The following is a 21,725-nucleotide window of genomic DNA, read 5'->3' as shown; positions in this document are numbered from 1 at the left end:
AGGAAATGAATCAGTGAAGTCTTTAGAAAATGCTTCAAGAGAACACTTAAAGAAAATAAGATAGCTGTCTTTAAGTATCTCTTAGATTTATTTAGGGCTAGAAGGTAACTTAGAGGACTTATGGTCCTCATTGTACTGATAAAGAAATTGAGGCTAAAAAGATTAAGTGACTTGCTTAAGGTCACACTGGCACTAAATAGAAGAAAAGGGCTTGCAATTGGATCTTCTGGTTCCAACCACAGAATTCTTTCAGACCTGTGCTATGTTTCCGTTTGAAGGGTTGTTATTTGGAAGAGGAATTAGTCTTGTTCTGCTTGGACCCAAAACAGAATGAGGAGCAGAACACGAAGCTGCAGTGATGTAAGGAAAAACATGTTAGTAATTAGAGCTATCCCAGTGTAAGCAGTGCAGTGGATGGTGCACTGGGCCTAGAGTTAGGAAGACCTGAGTTCAAATCCAGCCTTAGACACTCAATAGCTGTGTGATCCTGGGCAAGCCACTTAACCCTGCTTGTCTCAGTCTCCTCATCTGTAAAATGAACTGGAGAAAGAATGGCAAATCACTCCAGTATCTTTGCCAAGAAAACCCCAACTGGGGTCAAGAAGAGTTGGATATGGCTGAAACAACTGAATGACAACAGAATTGAATGCCCTGCTGGTAGGAGGTAAGGGGCTCCCTCTTACTGGAGGTCATCAAACAACGGCTATTTTACTGCTTGTTGGGTACGAGGAGAGGATTCTAGTTCAGTCGTGGGTTAGATCAGCCCGTCACTAAGGTCCCTTCTAGCGCTGAGATTCTATGACCTAGTTTCAGAAAAGAGGTTCTAGCTTAGCTGTGGAGTACTAGAATAAATCTGGGAGAGCCCACAAGCATCTTTCTTTGTGTTAAGGTTTAGAGAAGAATTTTTAATCTTCAGTTCATGGACCCTGCCTCAGAAGGGGTCCACGATAGATTTCAGAGGGTCCATGAACTTGGATAAGAAAAAAAATAAATATTTAGATATAGTTGGTTTCCTTTATAATCCTAGGTATTTTATTTTATCCATTTAAAAACATTATTTTGAGAAGGGGTCCATCCAAAGCCTTTAACAGATTGGTAAAAAAACCTTAGGGCACAAGAAAAAAGGATTGGAATAATAAGTTTGGGGACCTCTCTTGCTTGCACTGTTTTGTATACTTGGTGATTTGGCAATCTAGCTACAGGGGTGACATCTTCAAGCCATTAACCATATTCTATGGGGTCCAAATCTGGTATGCTAAATGATATAGCCATAATGACTTTTGAACTATTTTATAAAAGGATGTCAATCATATGATTATGTATGTGTGAAGTTTTAAAATTGTATATATGCTTAGCACAGTGTCTGGAACAAAGTAGGTGCTATAAAAATGCTAGCTATTATTACTATTACTGCTATTATTAAATTCAACTCATAATAAAACAAAGTTCAAGACAAATCTAATTCTCTAATTTTAACAGTCCTTGCATTCCCATTGAAAAAAATATAAATATATTTTCTTAGGTTTTCAAATGGTTTACAGCAAAGATACAATTTTAAGCTAATAATAAAATCTTAATTATCCACCTCCCCCCTACAAATATTTTCGTTCCTTCATGATGGGAATAATTGAACTTTCTCTGTATGAGATTTGAGAATTTCTCTGGGGTGAAAACTTTATTAGCTGGGCAGAATCTGATAATACTGTGCAGTCCTAAAAGGTCTTCTGTTTGCAAGCAAAACTGACCTCTAGAGGTATCGAGCTAAAAGAAGCCTGCTCATAAAGTCCTTGCTGCTAAAATAGGGTCTCTAGTGTGTGCCATGTCCTAGATAAAATTTTCTTTTGAGACACCAGCTGCTACTTCTTCTGAGTGTCCTCATTCAAGTAAACTTATATTTTCACTAGTATAGAAGAGACAAAGAGGCAAATTGTTGTCCAAGGAAGAATAATGACTTTTTCCTCATCTAATCTTTGTGAATGTGGACAATTATTCTTCAGCTATAAGAAGTAGTACACAGCCAAGATTTCCTTTTTCCGCTTCTGAAGAGACATCTTCATGAAGGAGAAAAATGTATTGTGTCCAAGGGAAAGAAAAATAGAAACTGTGACTAAATATAACTAAAAATTAAGTACTTTCATGACCTGAAAGGTCAAAAATATTATTTGTGAACTATCCCCCCATTACATTTATGAAACCCCTGTCTATTCACTTTCTTAGGAGTATCAAAAAAAAATAAGGCTGACCTAAAACTCTGCCTCTGTATTTTTTTATCCCCAGTGCTTCAGTCACCCAAAATAGCTCTTTGATATGTGATGTCTGCTGAAAAGATATGGCTTTGTGAGTATAAGAATATCTTAAAGGGTCCCTGCCAACCTTGGAAGGTCCCAGATTTCATATATCTGAAAAATGGCTTCTTATTGCTGGAAATATTCTGTTCTTCTATGAATTGGTAATAGTGTTTTCTACTCTAAGCTGTTGATTCAACCATATGGAACATGCCATAGTCTCTTAAATGGTATATTTGTTATTCTGGCCTAAAAACTATGTCCATCAAATTGAGAATATTTTCCAAAAAAATCTAAATTGTACTGGAAAAAGTCTAGACTTTTTTGATGTTGTACAGTCCATCGTTCTGTCAAAACCAACTCTTCGTGGCCCTGTGGATCATACTGTCCATGAGGTTTTCTTGATAAGGATACTGGGATGGTTTGCCATTTCCTTCTCCAGTAGATTAAAGCAAACAGAGGATAAGTGACTTGCCCAGGTCATACAACATGTATGTGTCTGAGGCTGGATTTGAACTCAGGTCTTGTGGTCTTCTCTCCACTGAGCTATCTGGCTGCCTCATAGGCAAACAAAGGTTAAGCGACCTGCCCAAGGTCACACTACTAGTAAGTGTCTGAGGCCAGATTTAAACTTAGGCCATCCTGACTCCAAATCCAGCGCTCCATCCACTGAGCCATCCAGCTGCCTGATATATTTTAGGATAAAAACTTTTCCTTTTAAATTCTATTTTTCAAGAAAGAAATCCCTCTACAAAGAGGGATTTTCCTGTTTCCAAAGAGATTACTCTATCTTCCAATTAGAAAACAATGCCACTGATAGTAACTGGCATTACCAACCTTTAAGTAGAAATGATATTTTTCATAATCATGATAAGGAAAGAAGGGCAGATAATTAGTTGTGAAGTAGCTGACATGTAGCCAGAAGTTCTAATTTCTAAGTGGTTCTTGCATGAACTGACTAAGAAAAAGAAGTCATAGACATCATTGGTTTTATGTAATCTTTTTAAAAATGGTTTTGAAAGAAAAGTACTATGATTTTAAATTACAGGATTGGAGTGGTAGATATATTGTAGGTCTAAAGTTTTAGGATCTCAGGCAACAAAAATTTATAAAAGGCAGTCTTTCATCCTGTTAACTAGAAAAAAACCAGAGTTTTAAAAAAATTCAGAGGAATCCCCATTTTCCACACCTTAAAATATAGGCGATTCTTGGACATGCCCCTGTAAGAGTCTCAAAGAGCTTCTCCCTCTCACTTTCTCTCTCTCTTTCTCTCAGTCTTTCTCTCTCCATAAATATATGTACACACATATATGTGTGTGTATATATATATATATATAAACACATATGCATGCATACATATTTTTTTCCTTTACAAATATTGACTATATATATTAGATTCAGAAATGATCTGTGAGCTTTAATCCTGCCTAGTATTAAACACTATTCAAAGTCAGAAGATTCTCCCTACAAAAAAGTGGACTATAATCTGCCATATACCTTATTTAAGAGACTTGCCAATCACCTTTAGATGTCTTAAGGGACTGATTTTCCATCCACTATGGGATACATTTGACATACTAAAATTAAAAATAATATGCAATTTATACTATTTATAGTCTATTTTACCTTTTGTAATTTGTTCCTTTTAATTTTTAGTTAAATCCTCTTGTCTCAAACCAACTCATTTTTCCTATGTTTAAAACTCTGCCACTGCCAAAAACAATACAAAACATGACAACTTGCAGAGATCATGATTCATGTGAAGAGAGAAAGAATACTCAGTAAAATCTTAATTAAGCAAATTAAAATTTTTTGGGGGTGGACAGGAGGCCAAGACTTTTTATTATTCTTATATTAAATATTATAGACAGGAATAATGTCATTAAAGTCCCTTAGACATGGCAAGCTGACCTATTTTTACTGAATGTCCACCTTTCTTTATAAATTGCACACTCAAGTCATTTACTTAATTCTACTTGTATTCCTTTAAAATCTTTTTGACCACAGGTGTAGAACTAGAAAGAATTGCTTAATTTTGTTTTAAAGACTGAATTATAGAAACTGATAATATTACCTATTTATTTTGTTTTTTCTCTTTATTAAATATAAAGATGATAATCTGTTTTTCTTTGTATACAAGTAAAAACAAAATTAGCATTTGTGACTTTCTAATGAATATTACAAGCATTGATTCTTAGAGGTTGCCCTTAGTTTTTAAAAACAGCACAAACGAGGTCTTGCAAAACTTGAAAGTATGTGAGTATGTCCTAGCAATAACCTTTGCATGTACGGATGTGAACTTTATTGGTCTAAGTGCAGGAAAAGGTTCACCTATATTAATATGGCTATCAGTTTTTTCATCTGTTACATGGAGATAATAAGATGCTCACTATCTCTCTCATAGAGCTGTTGTGGAAAACTTAAAGGACTATATAAGTGTTTATTATTATTAATATGTGGTAATGACTTTTTATCATAGTAATGTAGGAGATGATGTGGAGAAATTAACTAGGGGAAATTCTCTTCTGTTTCTGATTCTAACTTATAGGCAGCAATTGCTTGCTGAGGTAGAAATAATAGGAGCACCCTTTGGGGAGAAAGGACTGCTTTCTCCTAGGGTTTGTGTTAGAAAAGGGGAGGAAATCTGGGTAGAGTTTGACAGGCATGTCACACTTTTGGAGGGCACGTTTCAAAGGGTTCAGAAGAAAGATTGAAATTCTATAAGGCAAGTCAGCATAGGTGCGAAAGGAAACTTTTAAGAAAGGACTTCTGAAGACACAGGAACAATTTTAATGAGAAGGAAAAAATTCTGAAGAGACTAACTTAGATTTTTATAAGATATGTAAAGTAGAAGCAAAAGTATATGTCAAGACGAATGTTAGAACATAATATGACTTAAAAAAGTATTGTTAAGTGGATAAAGTTCAGAATTATTCACCAGGAGTGGATGTGACTATGAAAATTGACAGTGATCAGGTAATTAGCATGTATTAAGTACTTACTATGTGCCAGGTGCAGGGGAGCAGGGTAGCACAATGGATAGAGTGCTGTGCTTGGAGTTAAGAAGATTCATATTCCTGAGTTCAGATCTGGCCTCCAGCACTTACAAGATATTTGACCGTGGGCAAGTCACTTTAACCCTGTTTGCCTCAGTTTCATCATCTGTAAAATAGGCTGGAGGAAATGGCAAACCACTCTAGAATCTTTGCCAAGAAAATGCCATGAAGAAATCATGAAGATTGAATACAACCGAAAAAAAAAGACCAAGAATGGTACATTATATGATGGGGATACAAAGAAAGGCAAAAGACAGTCTCTGCTATGAAGGAGCTCATTGTCTAATCGGGAAAACATCATGAAAACAACTATGTACAAGCAAGACATATACAGGATGAATTGTACATAATCGATAGAGGAAAGGCACTAGCATTAAAGGGGAATCAGGAAAAGCTTCTTGCATAAGGTGGAGTTTCAAATGGGATTTGAAGGAAGACAGGGAAGCCAGGAGGCAGAGATATGGAGGGAGAGAATTCCAGGCATGGGGGACAGCCGTTGAAAATGTCTGGAGCCAAGAGATGCAGTATTGTACTTGAGGAACAGCAAAGAGATCGGTCTTACTGGATTAAAATGTACATGGAGGTGAGTGAGGTGTAAGAAGGCCATGAAGGCAGACAATAAACATTTACCAAGCACTTTTAGTTTGCCAGGGACTGTGCTAAGTGCTAGGAATATAAATAGAAGCAAAAAGAAAGACAGTCTCTGCCCTCAAAGACATTACATTTTAATAGAGGAAGATAATGTATAAAATGGAGCTGAAAAGACAGAGGAGCAGGGAGGGAACAAGGGGACATGTTAGTTATGTTCAGAGAGTCAGAGGTACAACTGGGAGGGGAATGAATCACGGTCCTCAGAATTAAGGACCTGGGAACTTCACCAATGTGAGAAAGGGGTTGGCATTGCAGAGGTACAGGTTCTAGGATGAGAAGATAGCTGAGGCATGGTACCAGCCTAGAGAGTCACAAGCACAACTAGGAGGGGAATACCTTGGAACAGTTAGGACTAGGAAAACTGCCAAGATTAGCTGGAAAGGACCTCCGAGATCATCTTATACAACTTTGTCTTTTTACGGATGAGGAAACTGAGGCCCAGGGCAGACAAGGTCACACAGGCAAAGTGTCAGATCTCAGTTCTAATATTATCTTGAGTCTGTTTTCTTCTCCATGGAGAATGAGCTGTAAATGAGAGGGACAAATGACTAAGGGGGAATTGATCCTTGAATGGGAAGAAACCACCTAGGAGCTCTTGATGAATAAAAACACCATGATCCAGATGAACTTCATGAATGGGCATTTGTGATCACTGAACCATTGTCAGCAAGATCTGGAAAGACCATGGTGAATAGAAGAGGAAGAGGAGAACTGGAGAAGGCAACAGTTGCCTTGATTTTCAAGAAAAGGAAGGGAACAGAGACTGCAAATTATTAGATAGTAAGCTTGATTTCAATTCCTGAGAAAATAAATGATAAATCATTAGAACAATGGTTAATAAATACCTGAAAAAATTATGACAACAAAGGACCTGCACAGATTCATCAAGAAAAAGTCAGACCCATTTAAACACAAGATTCAAGGATTCGATAAGGTGAAACTGTTTACATTCCTATATGAGAAGGAATATTCCCTGGATCTGTGTTTGGTCCTAGGTTTCTTAATGACTTGCACTAAAGTACAAATGGGAGATCACCTAATTTGCAGATGACACTGATTGGGGATGAATAGAACACACTGGATGATATAGTCAGTATCCAAAAAGACCCTGAAAGTCTAGAGCACTGGGCTGAATCTAATATGGTGAAATTCTATGGACGTAGATCAGAGAGGCCGATTAAGACAGCAGTTTATCAGGAAAAGATCTGCAGGTCTTGGTGAACTTAATATTCAATAAAAATGAAGCAGCTAAAAATGCCAATTTAATCTTGGGACGCTTTAAATGTATATATTTTCCATGAAGAAGAAGGTAACAGTCCATACATACCCTACTCTGGTCAGATCAAATGTGGAATACTGTGCTCAGTTCTGAGTGCACAGACTGGAAAATGCATTGATAAGTTGACTAGTGTCTGTTTGTGAGCAATCAGAATGGGTAAGATCCCTTAGAGACACATCATGTGAGAATCATTTAAAGGAACTAGGTATGTTTAGCCTAGAGAAGAGAAAACTCAGGGGTGATGTCTTTGAGTATCTGAAGGACAATCATGTAGAAGAAGGGTTGGCATTTCTTTTGTTTGTACTCTGAGCGGGGAAAACAATGAACAATGGTTGGAAACTGTATAGAGGCAAATATCACCTTGATATCAGGAAGAACTTCCTGACAATTAGAGCTGTACCAAAATGAAATGGACTTCTTTCATTGGTTGTGTGTTCCCCGTCACAAGATGTGTTCAAGCAGACTCTGGATGTTCGCTAGTGGGGTAGGCAACAATGTGGATTCCTTTGCCTGCATAGGTTGGACTAGCAGGCTCCTGAGTCCCCTTCAGACCTAAAACTTGGTGATTTTATCTTCAAAATGTTCCACACAAAAATATTCAGTGTTGAAGATTCTTTTTTTCTTGAGATTTTATACTTAGAAGTGATATCCTAAAATATGGTGAAAGGTAGATTCAGTTTTGTATATTTGCAAAATAAAGAGTATGCAAAATATTTATGCCTAGAGGCAGCTAGATGGCTCAGTGGATAGAGCACTGGATCTGGAGTCAGAAAGACCTGAGTTCAAATATGGCCTTAGACACTAGATATGCAACCTTGGGCAAGTTACTTAACCTCTATTTGCTTCAATTTTCTCATCTGCAAAATAGGGATAGTAATAGCATCTGTCTCCCAAGATTGTTATGAGGATCAAATAAAATTAGCACAGTGCTTGACACATAGTATGTACTATATAAAGGTTATCTATGATGATAATGATGATGATGACAATGGTGGTGATTTCTACAAAATGCCGAAACTTCGGGATGACAAGTGAGAGCTAGTTAATTATTTGGATATTGTTTAGCATCTGTGATGCCCTAAATTCAGATGATTAGCTTTTCTCTCTTCTTACAAATGATCTAATGCCATTTCAATATAACCAGTAACTAGGCACGACAATCAGTTCTATCTAAAGTGCATTGGGAATATTCTCTTGCCTCTTTCTTTACTTCTTCTTCATCTTCTAGGGTCAGTGCTGCCAGCTGCTTAGCTCTTTGCTCCATCAGGTTCACATATCGAATGGGATTTGACAATGCTTCAATTACATCTGAAAATCAAGCAAACATTTCAGATCAAATTTCTGCTGATATTAAAATCTATATATCCATGTTTATGAGTGTATAGACATATGCACCTATATATATATATATGTATGTGTGTGAATGTATACACAAATATATATATATATGTAAACATATATGTGTGTAGTAAATATTAAGTGTACCCTCAAACACACTGAACCCACTAAATTACTATTCCTATTGCACTGGTGTGGAGGTCACTGAGTTCTTAAAGACTGATAACAGAGGCAAAAAATCTGAAATTCCTATTCAAGTGGAAATACTTTGAGTCCATCTATATAGTCAAAAGTGGTGGACTGTTTTCCAATGAAATAAGTTTGAAGGACTTCATCATGAGAAGGATTGTTATCGGGTGATGGATTTTTTTTTCACAGTAAATTAACTAAATCTTTCACTCAGAGGTGGAGTACTTGCAATCAGCACTGAGGAAGGAGTACCGAAACTTATGAAATAAGTTATGTACACACATATTCACAAGTTTTTGGTACAGAACTGTGATTTAATCAGGGTTGGGAACTTCCCATAAGGAAACTTCTATAGAGATGCAGATAGACGATTATCTTAAAACCTATAGCCTTAGACAGCTGCCTGAGGCCATGAAGGACCCTGTCCTAAGTGACTTGGCAGAGTCACACAATCAATATGTGTCAGAGGCAGCTCTTGAAACCTGTCAGTCCTGACTTCTGAGGATGGTCCTCTTAGACTGTAAGGATGAAGCAAAATCCATGTCTCCTGATCTCCTTTCCAGGGCAGCACCTGAATCTTCTCTTCCTCTTAATTTTATGCTTTCTCCTTTTTTTCCCTCTTCTTGTCCAGCTCCCCTTGCTACCTATCTTTTTCCTAATGTAGAACTGATGTGACTTTTAAATTTTATTTAATAAGCTTTTATCATATTTTAAAATTTTAGATGCTTATTCTTAATTTAAAAATGAAATGTTTTGTATTTCTCACTTAAAACATTAGATAACACTAATATTTATTGACATGCTCTTCAATTGGAGTAAAAAGGTCCCTTATTTCTAGAATATAACATATGTGGGAACCTAACTTTTGGAGGTATAAAATTTGGGTTTATATTTTTATACCAATATAAGGTTATTCAGTGTGTGTATATCTGTATCTATACACATATTTAAGACAGTAACTGGCTATTGTCATTGATCAAATAAAATACATACCTGCTAAGGGTCATTGTTCTGACCTAGAGAAAGGGCCTAAACATTCAATTTTCATTTTCTAAATGGATCCTCATATAGAATTTTTGCACTGGATTTGGCCATGATGAATCTTAACTTTTTGGAAGCTCAAACTGACTCAAAGTCATTTAACCTTACTAGACCTCAATTTTATCATTTATAGAATATAATTTTTAGGGTCCCTCATAGTTCTAACATTCCATGACAAATCTGCATTTTTGTGCCGTAGTATATAATTTTGTTTGGTTTTGACTGGATTTGTGATTTCATCCCTGTAGGGAATTCCCAATGAGAAGCTTCCTCTGCCAAGACAGATCAGACACTTCTCTACAAACTACAGCTTAGAAATGTGCTTAGGGCACTGCCATGTTAATCAGCTATCAGGGGTAGGGAGCCTGCGCTCTTGAGGTCACAGGTGGCCTTCTAGGTTCTTGGGTGCAGCCTCTTGACAGAGTCCAAGTTTTACACAACAAATCCTTTTATTAAAGGAATTTGTTCTGGAATCAGTCAAAGGGCTTCACTTGAGGACCTAGAGGGCCACATGTGGCCTCGAGGCCGCAGGTTCCCCACCCCTGGACTAGCCTAACATCACACATCCAGTGTGGGTCAGAGGTGTTTGAATCCAGGTCTTCTTGGCTTTGAGGTCAGTTCTCGATCAGTATACCCTGCTGCCTCTTTAAACAATTTCATGGAAACAAAATGCTATGTTGGATCACCATACAAAAAAGAAATCTACTATTCAGCAAAAAATGTTTGATAAAAAATATACGCACAGCCATGCTATAATAAGAATTCTGATTTGCTGAAAGCTTTTTTTGTCCATTTCAGTTATTTAGAGGGTCTCATCAATTTCAACAGAGAAGGAAAATGCTTAAATTAACACGTCAGTGTCAGCCTTGGAGACATTTCTTTCCACTCAAAGCATCCCTGTTAAATTCACTGACATTTTCAGGCAGGAAGTACTTGGGGACCCTAGCACTGGTCTCAGACTTCCCTATAAATCCCTTACTTAAGTACTGTCGCCATATTGTTGTTCCTTCATTCAAGGTCTATACTGGCCCCCTGAGTTACTGTGACTCTGAAAGAGCTGAGAGTGGTCCCCTCAGGACTCTCCCACTGAGGTGACTGCTTCTGATAGGGTAACAGGATATGAGGAGGCACTGGTGTGAGGACTCCAGGGACTGAACCTACTCAGTATAGCATGTTGGAGTCATTTTTCAGTCACATCCAACTCTTTATGATCCCATTAGGGGTTTCCTTGGCAGAGACACTAGAGTGATTTACTGTTTCCTTCTCCAGTTCATTTTACAGATGAAAAAACTGAGGTAAACAGGGTTAAATGACTTGCCCAGGGTCACGTAGCTAGTGTCTGAGGCCAGATTTGAACTCACAAAGATGAGTCTTCCTGACTCCAGGCCCAGCACGTTATCTACTGCACTATGTATCTCATGGTATAACTTACCAAAAATCACCAAAAAAAAACCTCACCTCATCTACATTTAGGGTCTATTGTATTATCTCATATAGAAGCCATCTTAAGTAAATGGCCCCAGATCATACTAAGTTAGAAACAGAAAGTTTTGTCTGCTTAGAACTGAGGCATCAACATAAACGAAGTCCTAAATTCAGTGACACAGAAAGTAGTTATATTTGTTTACCTGCATAAGTATCTGGCACATAGTCTTTCACCTCGATGTATACGAAGACTGCTGGAAGCGTCAGAGGCTGATTCCTTTCATTCCTCAGACAAATGTAGTGATAGCCTGGAAAGTGAGTATTTCAAATTCACTATCTGTGCATTTATTTGTTCCAATATGTAAACATCATATGATTTTTAAACATTCTCTAATAAACCTTCCTGGTCCCCTGGCTACTGATGCCTTCCTTTCCACCCCACAGATTACCTTCATCTGTTATTTTATCTGCCTAGTCATTTAAGAGTTGTCTCCCTCATTAGAAAGTCCTCTCTTTGATTGCACATACTTCTTTTGCATTTCTTTGTATCCCTAACACTTAACATAGTGCCACAAATAAAGTAAGCACTTAATAATTGTTTGTAGACTGAAATTGGGTCATTCCTTCTCATTAACATCAATAACTTTGTGTTGAATGGAATGAAATTGTTTTCTTATCAATCTCCCAAATTCTTCTTACTCACAGTTTTGCACATGAAAATTATTTAATAAATGTCCAAATAAAATTAATTTCTTAACTATGCTACTGTCACCTGGAAAAATTACAAAGATATAGACATTCATTTCTTATAGTAAATTGTATTTAAAAATAACTAAATAGTATACTGGTGAATTTCTCATCTGATTAGAATGCAAAGTTTCTTTTTATAGAAATTTTACCTGGTCGAATTGCTTGTACAGGTAATATCCGGTGACCAATAAATTTACCTCCTTCTTCATATGCTGCTATCCTTAAACATGCCAAGGAAGGTAGGACCACCTAAATAAACATTTAGGATACAGACAAGTTATAACTTTGAGCATCAATTTCCACCCAAAAAATTGCAACATGTTTGAACAATCATGTATTGTTCCACTGAATTCAAATGTTCAACCAATGAAGAGAAAGAAGAAAAAAAGTAAGAGGAGGAAGATACTGGTATTAAGTAGGGATTTTATAATTTACCTATGCAGCAGGTGAGAAAACAGGGGATGTATGTAAAAAAGCATAGGAATGTTTTAATATTAATGATAGACCATTTTCTAATCAGTTATTTCTTGGTTGGTTGGTAGAGGATTTAGTGTGTTTTAGGTATATTAAACTCATCATAAATTAGAGTTTAAAGGGTTTTCTGAGGCCATCTCATTCAACCCCCTGATTTTACAGATGAGAAACCTTAAGCCCAGAGACAAGAAGTGACTTGCTGGAGGTCACATAGGTAGTAAGTAGCAAAGCAGAGCTTGGAACCCAGATCCCCTGATTCTAATATAGCATAATTTCTGTTGTACCACGTACCCTGCCATGTTGCAAATCAGCCGTATATCTAATCTCAAACAACTTTGGAGGTTATCACTATAACTGGGACTGCAATGGAGCACCAACTGACATATCCAATGAACAATATGGGGGCTAAATGAGTGTGACTCTAGCCTTAGTCCAGTTGCCTTAAGGTTGCAAAGTCTAGGGACAGATAAATGGATATGATGACATTAGAAACAATGATGACTGACCACATGCCTTAAATATTGTTTCTTCTTCTTGTAGGCTCCTTGATGATCAGAAAGGGCACACTGATGCTGAGGAAACTGTCAAACATTTCTCCTACTCCAGTCCATTATTTTACAGTGAGTGACAACTGAAAATATATTTTCTGGGGAAATATTATGACAAGCTACAGTTTGAATGGATGGGTTGCTGAGGGTGTTGGGTGCCCCACTGTGCTGTTTTGTTTTATCTGGCTCTCATGGGAATCTTTTTCCTTCTTTTTGCAATAGCTTTTAAAATACCCATCTTAGCTTCCATTGATTAGAGAAATAGAGCCCATGGCATGTACAAGGCAAAGGGCAGAAATGTGCAAGCCAACAATGTGAACCTTAGGCTCCCTAAATTTAATCAACTAACCAAAAAGCCTTAACACTAGGGTTGTAAAGGCAAAAATGAAACAGTTCCTGGCCTCAAGGGAATTAAATTCTGTAGGGAGAGACAACATGTACAGCATGTATACATATTTGCAAAATAAGTATATACCAAATAAACACAAGGTAATTTGGAATAGGAATCACTAGCAGGTAGGGGAACCACGCCTCATGTAGGAGGTAGTATAAGAGCTATTAAAGGAAAGTAGGGAGTCTAAAAGATGGAAGTGAGGAGGGAAAGCACAGCAGGGATAGGGGGGTAGGGAGACAGCCTGTACAAAGGTGTGGAGGTGGGAGATGTGAGGAACAGCAAGAAGGCAAGTTTGACTAGACTGAAGAACACATGAAGGGGATTAACGTTTAATGTATAAAAGTAGAAAAGATGGGTAGTTGGGAAATTTAAATACAGGGTGTTCCTAAAGTCTGGACACATAGGCAAAAATGCGTATTTTCAAGAAATGAAGTGAATGAAATTTTTAACAACATTTTATTTAAATGGAGTATTAACAAATAATATCTCCATTTGTGATGGAAAGGTTGATGTGCTTTGCAAGATTCACGTGAACTTGATGCAATAACTCCACATTGCCATCAATTGCCTATGTGTCCAGACTTTAGGAACACTCTGTACTATATACATATGTGTATATGTATACACACATACATATACATACATATACATACCCTATACATATCTATACATATACACCATACAATGCACACACATTCACGTGTACACATGCATATACACATATACATACTTATACATGCATATGTATATATACATATACGCATACCACACACATGCACACATACATATACCACACACACACACACACATATGCATATGATTTGATCCTAGATTTATAGGGAGCCAAAGGAGTTTACTGAACAGAGTAGTGCCATGGTAAGGCTTGAATTTTAGGAATAGGATTTTGGCAGCTGCTGGGAGGACGGAGTATAGAGGAGAGATGCTTAAGGAGCGGGTGACTGATTAGAGGGCTATCGCAGTAGTTCAGGTGAAAAGTGATGTAGGCTTGAACTAGGGTGGTGGATATGTGAATATAGAGAAGAGAATGGATGGGAGAAGTTGTTGCCTTCTTATTGAATAATCTACAAGACTTAGAAATGATGGAAAAACTTGCCAGATGCAATTTCCAGAGCTGAATAGATGACCTTGGAGTGATCAGTTTTAGCAGGGTAGAAAGAGTTTCCTAACAAATTCATAAGGAACTGTGTTGGAGGATTTCTTCCCAAAAGCAATAACTTTTATAGATGTTTTGGGCTCATGGGAAAATTGGTCAGATAGGTAAGAAATTCATTTGTTTACCTTGTGCAGATTTAACCTCTGATTGTACAATATGAGCATATTAAAGTCAGGACCTCATTGGGCTCAGTGGACATGACCCTTTTTGAGGCTTATTTGACCAATAACAGATGCAGATTGAGGAATCTGATTCCCATGTGACCTACTGTAAGTGTCAAAGCAGAATCCAATCAAATTGGCTGCTCCTAAGACCTTCAAGTAGATACTGCTTCACTTGCTAGCTGTGTGAACTCATTCAAATAACTCCCCTCTGATCCTCAGTATCCTCATCTATAAAACTAGGATGACAGTAACATCTAGCTCATAGGGTTGATGTGAGGATCGATGTGATAATATATTCAAATCCTAAAGCATTATATAAAAGCGAGCTATTAATATAATTAATAGGCTCTAAGGTTTTGATTTTAATTAACCTCCTTTTAAAAGGGCCATGCTAACCTCTTCTATGGATGTTATTTTTATTTTTGTTCAGAAGTTGTATTTATCAGCACAGGGAAACTCCTTTTTTCTTCATTCAAATCTGCTACTCATCTGTAATTTACAGCCTGGTAGAGCTGCCCGTGGTCACACAGCTAGTCTTTGATAAAAGCAGAAACCGAACTAAGATTTTCCCCATTTTTTGCCCACTAGCCCGAGTTATTCCCATGGCTCCACCAGTTCTTTCTTCCCATAATTTTCATTCCTTTTGTCATGATCAAAACATAAAAAATTAGCATATCATGCTGGTGGTGGCACAGTGCATAGAGTACTGAGCCTGGAGTCAGGAAGACCTGAGTTCAAATTGGGCTTCAGACACTTACTAGCTGTGTGTTCAGCTGTTTTCAGTCATGTATCTAACTCTTCATGACCCCATTTGGTGATTGGTAAAGATATTGGCATGGTTTGCTGTTTCCTTTTCCAGCTCATTTTACAAATGAGGAAACTGAGGCAGACAGGATTAAGTGACTTGCCCAGGATCACACAGCTAGTACGGGTCTGAGTCCAGCTTTGAACTCAGGAAGGTGAGTCTTCCTGACTCCACACGTAGCACTCTATTCACTATGCCACCCAGCTGCCCCCAACAACAAAGAAAAAAAATACTTTTCATTGTGTTTCGTAAACAGGCCAAAGAGCTCCCACTAAAGTGCTTAGGGAGCTATTTTCATGACAAAACAAAAACTAAACCAACCTTCTTGAACACTATGGGTTCTTCTTCCCAGACTGGATTTACAGCATTTCCTTGAGACGTCTTGGTTTTAAAGGCTTTTCTCCTGGTGTCCACAGGTAAGCCAAACATATCTATTTCTACATAAGTTCCAACTTTTTTGTCAGAAAGAAACTGACCTGAAATGATCTAGAACAAGAAAAAAAATTGTTGTGCCTGTTTAGTGACAAGATATAGATGTCCTCTAAGGCTCTAGATCCTGAAAAATTATGCCCAGAAGCTGAGAAATTCCGTGAAATGATGATTTTCCTTGAAACCAAATCAATACAAGGTTTTGGAACAAGCATTAATGTTGAACAAGACTTGAAGTCTGAACAAGTAATTGTGTAAGAGGAAGTTATAGAAGAATTGTATCAATACTTTGACAAGAGAAGAAAGGAAATTGACACCTAGTATTACCCTTGAAGCTTCAACTCTGAATTATCTTGTGCCAGCCCAAACCTATTTGCATCACCAGTCTCACAACTGGAAGGTTTTTTAAAGACTAATGGTTAGTTCCCCAGCAGAGAGAAAAAGGAACTAATAAATTTTGCTGATTTTGCACTTCGATTCCTATGCTTATAATCTCATTTTTTTAAAGAAAGAAGGTCAGCTTGTTCATAAGTTTTTCTTAAATTATAGAGGTTAACATTTCATAATCATGTTTGAATTCTCAAGTCACATATGTCATGCCCTAGATCCTCAAATCCTTTCTTATGATGTGATAATATGTCTTAGGACAAGGCCTTAATAAATTCCAAATAGTAAATCTTTAGAATAGAGTTATATGCAGAGAATACAGTTAGTATTTGTGTGTGAATGTGTGTGTTTTCTAGGGTTCATTAGTTGTCTTTGAAAAATTATTAATATATTTTGTTTATACATCACAAACATTTATAAATTTCCCTTGCTCCTGGAGAGATCTCTTACAGCAAAGTAAAAGTTAAATGAACGTAATAATATAGTAACTTCATCTGAAAGTTCATGTAACAGTTCACATCTACAGTACTGCCTTCTGAACCTCTCTACTAAAAAAAAATTAACAGAAATATTTTACTTTTTCTTACCTCTGACCCATTAAAAAAAAAGAAATTCCTAGAAACAACTATGCATATTCAGTCAAGACAAATTCCCTCAATTATTGTATATACAGGATGTATGTCTCATTCTGTACCCTAAATCCATCATTACTCTGTCATGAATAGCATGTTTCATTACTGGTCCTTTGAAATCATGTATATTTTTCAATGGCCGTTTGCTATGATGAATATTTGCTAGCATTGAATTTTTGGATATAATCTGTTACACTCAGAAATGTCGAGTCATTGCAAGAAGGGAATATTCCTTGGGACAAAAGCAACCAACAACAGTTGACTAAGAACTCAATGGTCATGGCATGACGATAATGTCAATACCTTGATGATGTCTTATATCTCATTTTTGTTTACAGCCTTTAGTTGCATATTTAAAAATATTTTACTATTGCAATAAAATTATCAAGTAAAAGCAAGTATAAGACAATAAAACTGCAACAGTAGAAACTATTGACCAGTACCCATGTGATCCACTTAAGCCCAGACTTTACTGTTTTATTTGTTCATTTTGTTTGTACCTGCCGGTCCTGAGTCAGCCTGAAGCAAGCTAAGAATGAAATCCTAGCTATAACATATATCATAACAACATAGCCCTAAGCTATCTCAAATACAAGTACAAACCACTTAAGTCTGGATGTGACTTAACTTTCTGGCCAATCATGAAAGAACAGTTGATATGCAACCTTGATAATGACTTCTTCATTATGGGTTGGGTGATTCTTCTGACTTTCTTTTAATCAAACAATCAGGAATGTAATGTCCCTAGATAAAAAAAATTCAAAGGGTTGAGGGGAAGTAGGTACATTAATGAACTGTTGGTGGGGTTGTGAAGTGGTCCAACCATTCTGGGGAACAAGTTGGGAATAGGCCCAAAGAGTTATAAAACTGTGTATACCCTTTGACCTAGCAATACCAATACTAGGTCTGATTCCTAAGGATATAAAAGAAAAAGGAAATGGACCCCTATATGTGCAAAAATATTGTGGCAACTCTTTTTGTGGTGGCAAAGAAATGGAAATTGAGGGGATGCCCATCAACTGGGGAATGTCTGAACAAGTTGTAGCACATAATTGTGATGGAGCACTAGTGTGCTATAAGAAACAATGAGGGGATGATTTCAGAAAAATGTGGGAAGACCTATGTGAACTGATGCAAAGTGAAATGAACAGAACTAGGGAATCATTGTACACAGTGACAGCAATATTGTTATGATGATCAACTGTGAAAGACTTAACTACTCTGATCCAAGACAATTCCAAAGGACTCATAATGAGAAATGCCATCCACTTCCAGAGAAAGATCTGATGAACTGAATGCAAACTGAAGTAATGTTTTCTCACTTTTTAAATTTTTCTTGTTTTATTTTGTTGTAATATGGCCAATGTGGAAATATGTTTTGCATGATTTCACATGTATAATCGATATCATATTAGGTGGGAATGGGGCTGGAAGGAGGGAGAGAATTTGGAACTCAAAATTTCGAAAAAAAATGTTAAAAATAAATAATAAATATTTTAGAATACCTAAAACAGACAAATTAAAAAACCCCACCATCCTAGAATGAGTATAATGTGGGAGCTCTAATCATGTGTGTAGTATCTCTTTTAACCCTTTGGCTTAATGAGCTAGAAATCCTTAAACTCACTTTGTAAACAATCTCTTTAGTGATAATTATTTTAACCCCTATCTAGAGATTTTATACTTATATAGGGAATATAAAACATATGAACCATTCAAATAGAGTGAACTAAATGAAGACTATTCTTAATTCCTTAGAAAATTATTCACTATCCTGTCATTGTTTATTCAGTGAATAAATACAAACAGTGACACTAGTTTAAACATTGTAAGAATATGGGTGGGTCAAGAACCAAGGTGAATATAAGAATAAATTCAAATTGCTTTATTTCATGAACACAAATATTTGAAATTTATTACCACATAGAATGAGTACTACATATTAAAGCATAGTAATGAGAGTTTGGAATGTTGCTTATAATAGGAATAAAGAATTCAGAGCTCTAGTGTGGATTTTCTTCTGCAGAGGTAATGCACACAAATGTTAAATCCCAGATGAGCTTCTTCCTTTTGGCTCTATCTTATGCAATTCTTCAAAATACTTTAGACCCTTTGGAAGGCTCTGAGGTTTGCATTCATCACAAATAAACTATTTTAAAATTTCTGTTTCAAACAGAACAGTGGGATAGCAAAGAGTTTGAACTTTTAAAATGCGAATGGAATTTCCAATCATACCACCCAGGAACCTGCAAAAATCATGTGAAGTGGGCTGTATTAAAAATGTATTCCCAATTTAGATATTAAAATTTATTTCCTACAGTTTTATTACATTAGCTATGTCACATCATAATGGCAAAAGAAAGAACATTAAAATAGCACTGGAAAATTACTTTTTCAGTGTTATATAGTACTAGTTTTGTTTGAAGTCATTAATAATTCTCTTTAAAATCCCATGATGCTCTAGTGAATCCCCAAATACAAATATACAGGGATAGAATACTTTTTATTCAATGTTTTTAATAAAAATTACAAAGGGAATATTTTCTTCATTTATATCACAAGCTTGAATATATTAATAATTTAAAAGACTAATACCAATAGTATTATTGTATTCTACATTGATTCCTAAATACATCTTTCTACAATTCATTTATTTGTAGTATATTCAAATAAATAAGAAAGACTGGCACCTATGTTGGTCATGTAACTTTTTTACTCTGTTTTGGTGGGTTGAGAGTAGGATAGAAACCAGTTTATCATTGTATAAGTTTCTTGCTCATGCCAAAATGCCATGCTTTTGTAAGGTGATTTTATAACCCATATTTACATACCTTAACAGACAAAGTATTGGCTACTATACCATCCACGATGCCTTCAGTAAATGGATCAAAATGCTTGTCTGGTCGTCTCATAAATTCTGGCTTTAGTCTGTAACCACTTTTCCCATTGTATTCATACATTCCCAAGTTCAATTGCATAGCCAAATCTGAACATTAAAAAGACAGATTTAACATAAATCAGTTTCAAGTGGCAGAGAAGAGAAATGAAATGTGACTTCATGTTCATTAACATAAACATTGGTTATATCTTATGATAATCTTATATATAATTTGAAGTAGTTTAGAACCATCTTTATTACTTATTTTATTCCAAATATTTTTTCATTGCATTTTATATATTATATTTACATATCATATTACCATCAATTTATTTAAAATATTATTTTATCATTATCCATGTGTTTTGACTATCTTTTTTTCATCAGCACATCATCTATTATCAATGCAATCAAACATACTCTTTATCCCTGAAGATTATTCTCTTCATACATAATCCACAGGTAGCTTTCAATCCCAAACTATGTCATTCACAATGGTTAACATGTTCCTGGGCAGGTTTCTGTGAATTATGTACCTCAATATATATTCTGGGAATTCAAACTAATTGTGATATAAGCATGAACATAATAACAGTCAACAGCAAAAGAATCCTACAAAGTCTGCACACCACTTGACATCATTATTTCATTTGAATGTCCTAAATATAATGAATATAAATATTGGAGGTACCACTGATGATGTTTTTCAGAGGGAATGGGAGGCACAGACTTATAATTTCAGTGGTATATTTAATAGCTGGCATAGAAGCTCCATCTACCAAAGACCTACAACTTCTGAAATTTATAGTCTTACGATTGGTTAGGGATAGTGAGAGACTGTTATTTGCCTGGAGTTACCTAGCCAGTTTGGGCTAGAAGAAGATTTGAATCCAGGTCATCTCGGTTCCCAAGGCTTAGGCACAAACACTATCCATTACTTCATCTTACAGAGGAAGAAGCTAAGCTTCTTAGAAGTGAAATGACTTTTGCATAGGTTCACACAGCTAGTAAATGTTAAGGGCAAGTTATAAACCCAGATTTTCCAGGCTCTCAGTTCTATATGTTCCCTAATATGCCACATGAACTCTCAAATAATGAATGCAAAACAGTAATTAATATTAATTGAAGTATATTTTCAGAATACTTTATTTCAGAAACCTATTAAAATGTTACCACCTTTATATTTAGGTAATTCAGTGGCATAGCGGATAGAGCTCTGAACCTGAAGTCTGGAAGACCTGAGCTCAAATCCAGCCTCAGACACTTACAAGCTGCATGACCCTTTTTACTTAAAAAATTTGTCTGCCTCAATTTCTTCAACTATAAAATGAGAATAATAATAGTATCTACCTCTCAATATTGTTGTGAGACTAAAATGAAATATTTGTAAAGCATTTTTGCAAAGCTTGAAGCACTATATAAATGCTTGCTACTGTTGTTTTGATGATTATTAATATTTAAAAAAAAACTATGAATGCTATACATTCAGACCAATGATGCATAAACTATTTGAATATTTCAGGTTGCTTTTAAGAAAAATAATCAGTGATGCTACTTATTCTACCAATGAAAACTACGACTTCTCCGAATCATTGTAAATGTTCTTTATGGGTTGCTATGACCCCAGAATTCATCACTCATACTGCCAACTTGGTGATTAACCTTTGTGAATATAGCTAGGCTGTTCAGTAGACATATACTTGTGCCTTATTATGTATCCATTATAGGCAAATATTGCCTAATAAAATGAAAATTCAACTTAGTTACTGACTCTCCCTAATAAGAATATATTTGCTACAGAAAACTGTGTTCATTTGAAATGTATG

The 21,725-nt window shown here is 36.1% G+C and overlaps 1 protein-coding gene across 1 annotated transcript in view; it reads right to left on the bottom strand.

Moving 5' to 3' along the window:
- Positions 1-21,725, bottom strand: part of PLCB1 (phospholipase C beta 1) — a 908,098-nt gene that overhangs the window by 154,345 nt on the left and 732,028 nt on the right. The window contains exons 19-23 of the mRNA XM_036749135.1: positions 19,853-20,007; positions 15,895-16,059; positions 12,164-12,263; positions 11,468-11,572; positions 8,470-8,579 (exon numbers count right to left, since the gene is read on the bottom strand). Of these exons, the coding sequence (XP_036605030.1) occupies positions 8,470-8,579; positions 11,468-11,572; positions 12,164-12,263; positions 15,895-16,059; positions 19,853-20,007 (635 nt within the window). The remainder of the gene's footprint in view (positions 1-8,469; positions 8,580-11,467; positions 11,573-12,163; positions 12,264-15,894; positions 16,060-19,852; positions 20,008-21,725) is intronic.

The sequence above is a fragment of the Trichosurus vulpecula genome, chromosome 3, assembly GCF_011100635.1.
Source record: "Trichosurus vulpecula isolate mTriVul1 chromosome 3, mTriVul1.pri, whole genome shotgun sequence".
Classification (NCBI taxonomy): domain Eukaryota; kingdom Metazoa; phylum Chordata; class Mammalia; order Diprotodontia; family Phalangeridae; genus Trichosurus; species Trichosurus vulpecula.
The sequence above is the reverse complement of the archived record's forward strand: the minus strand, read 5'-3'. Positions and strand labels throughout refer to the sequence as shown.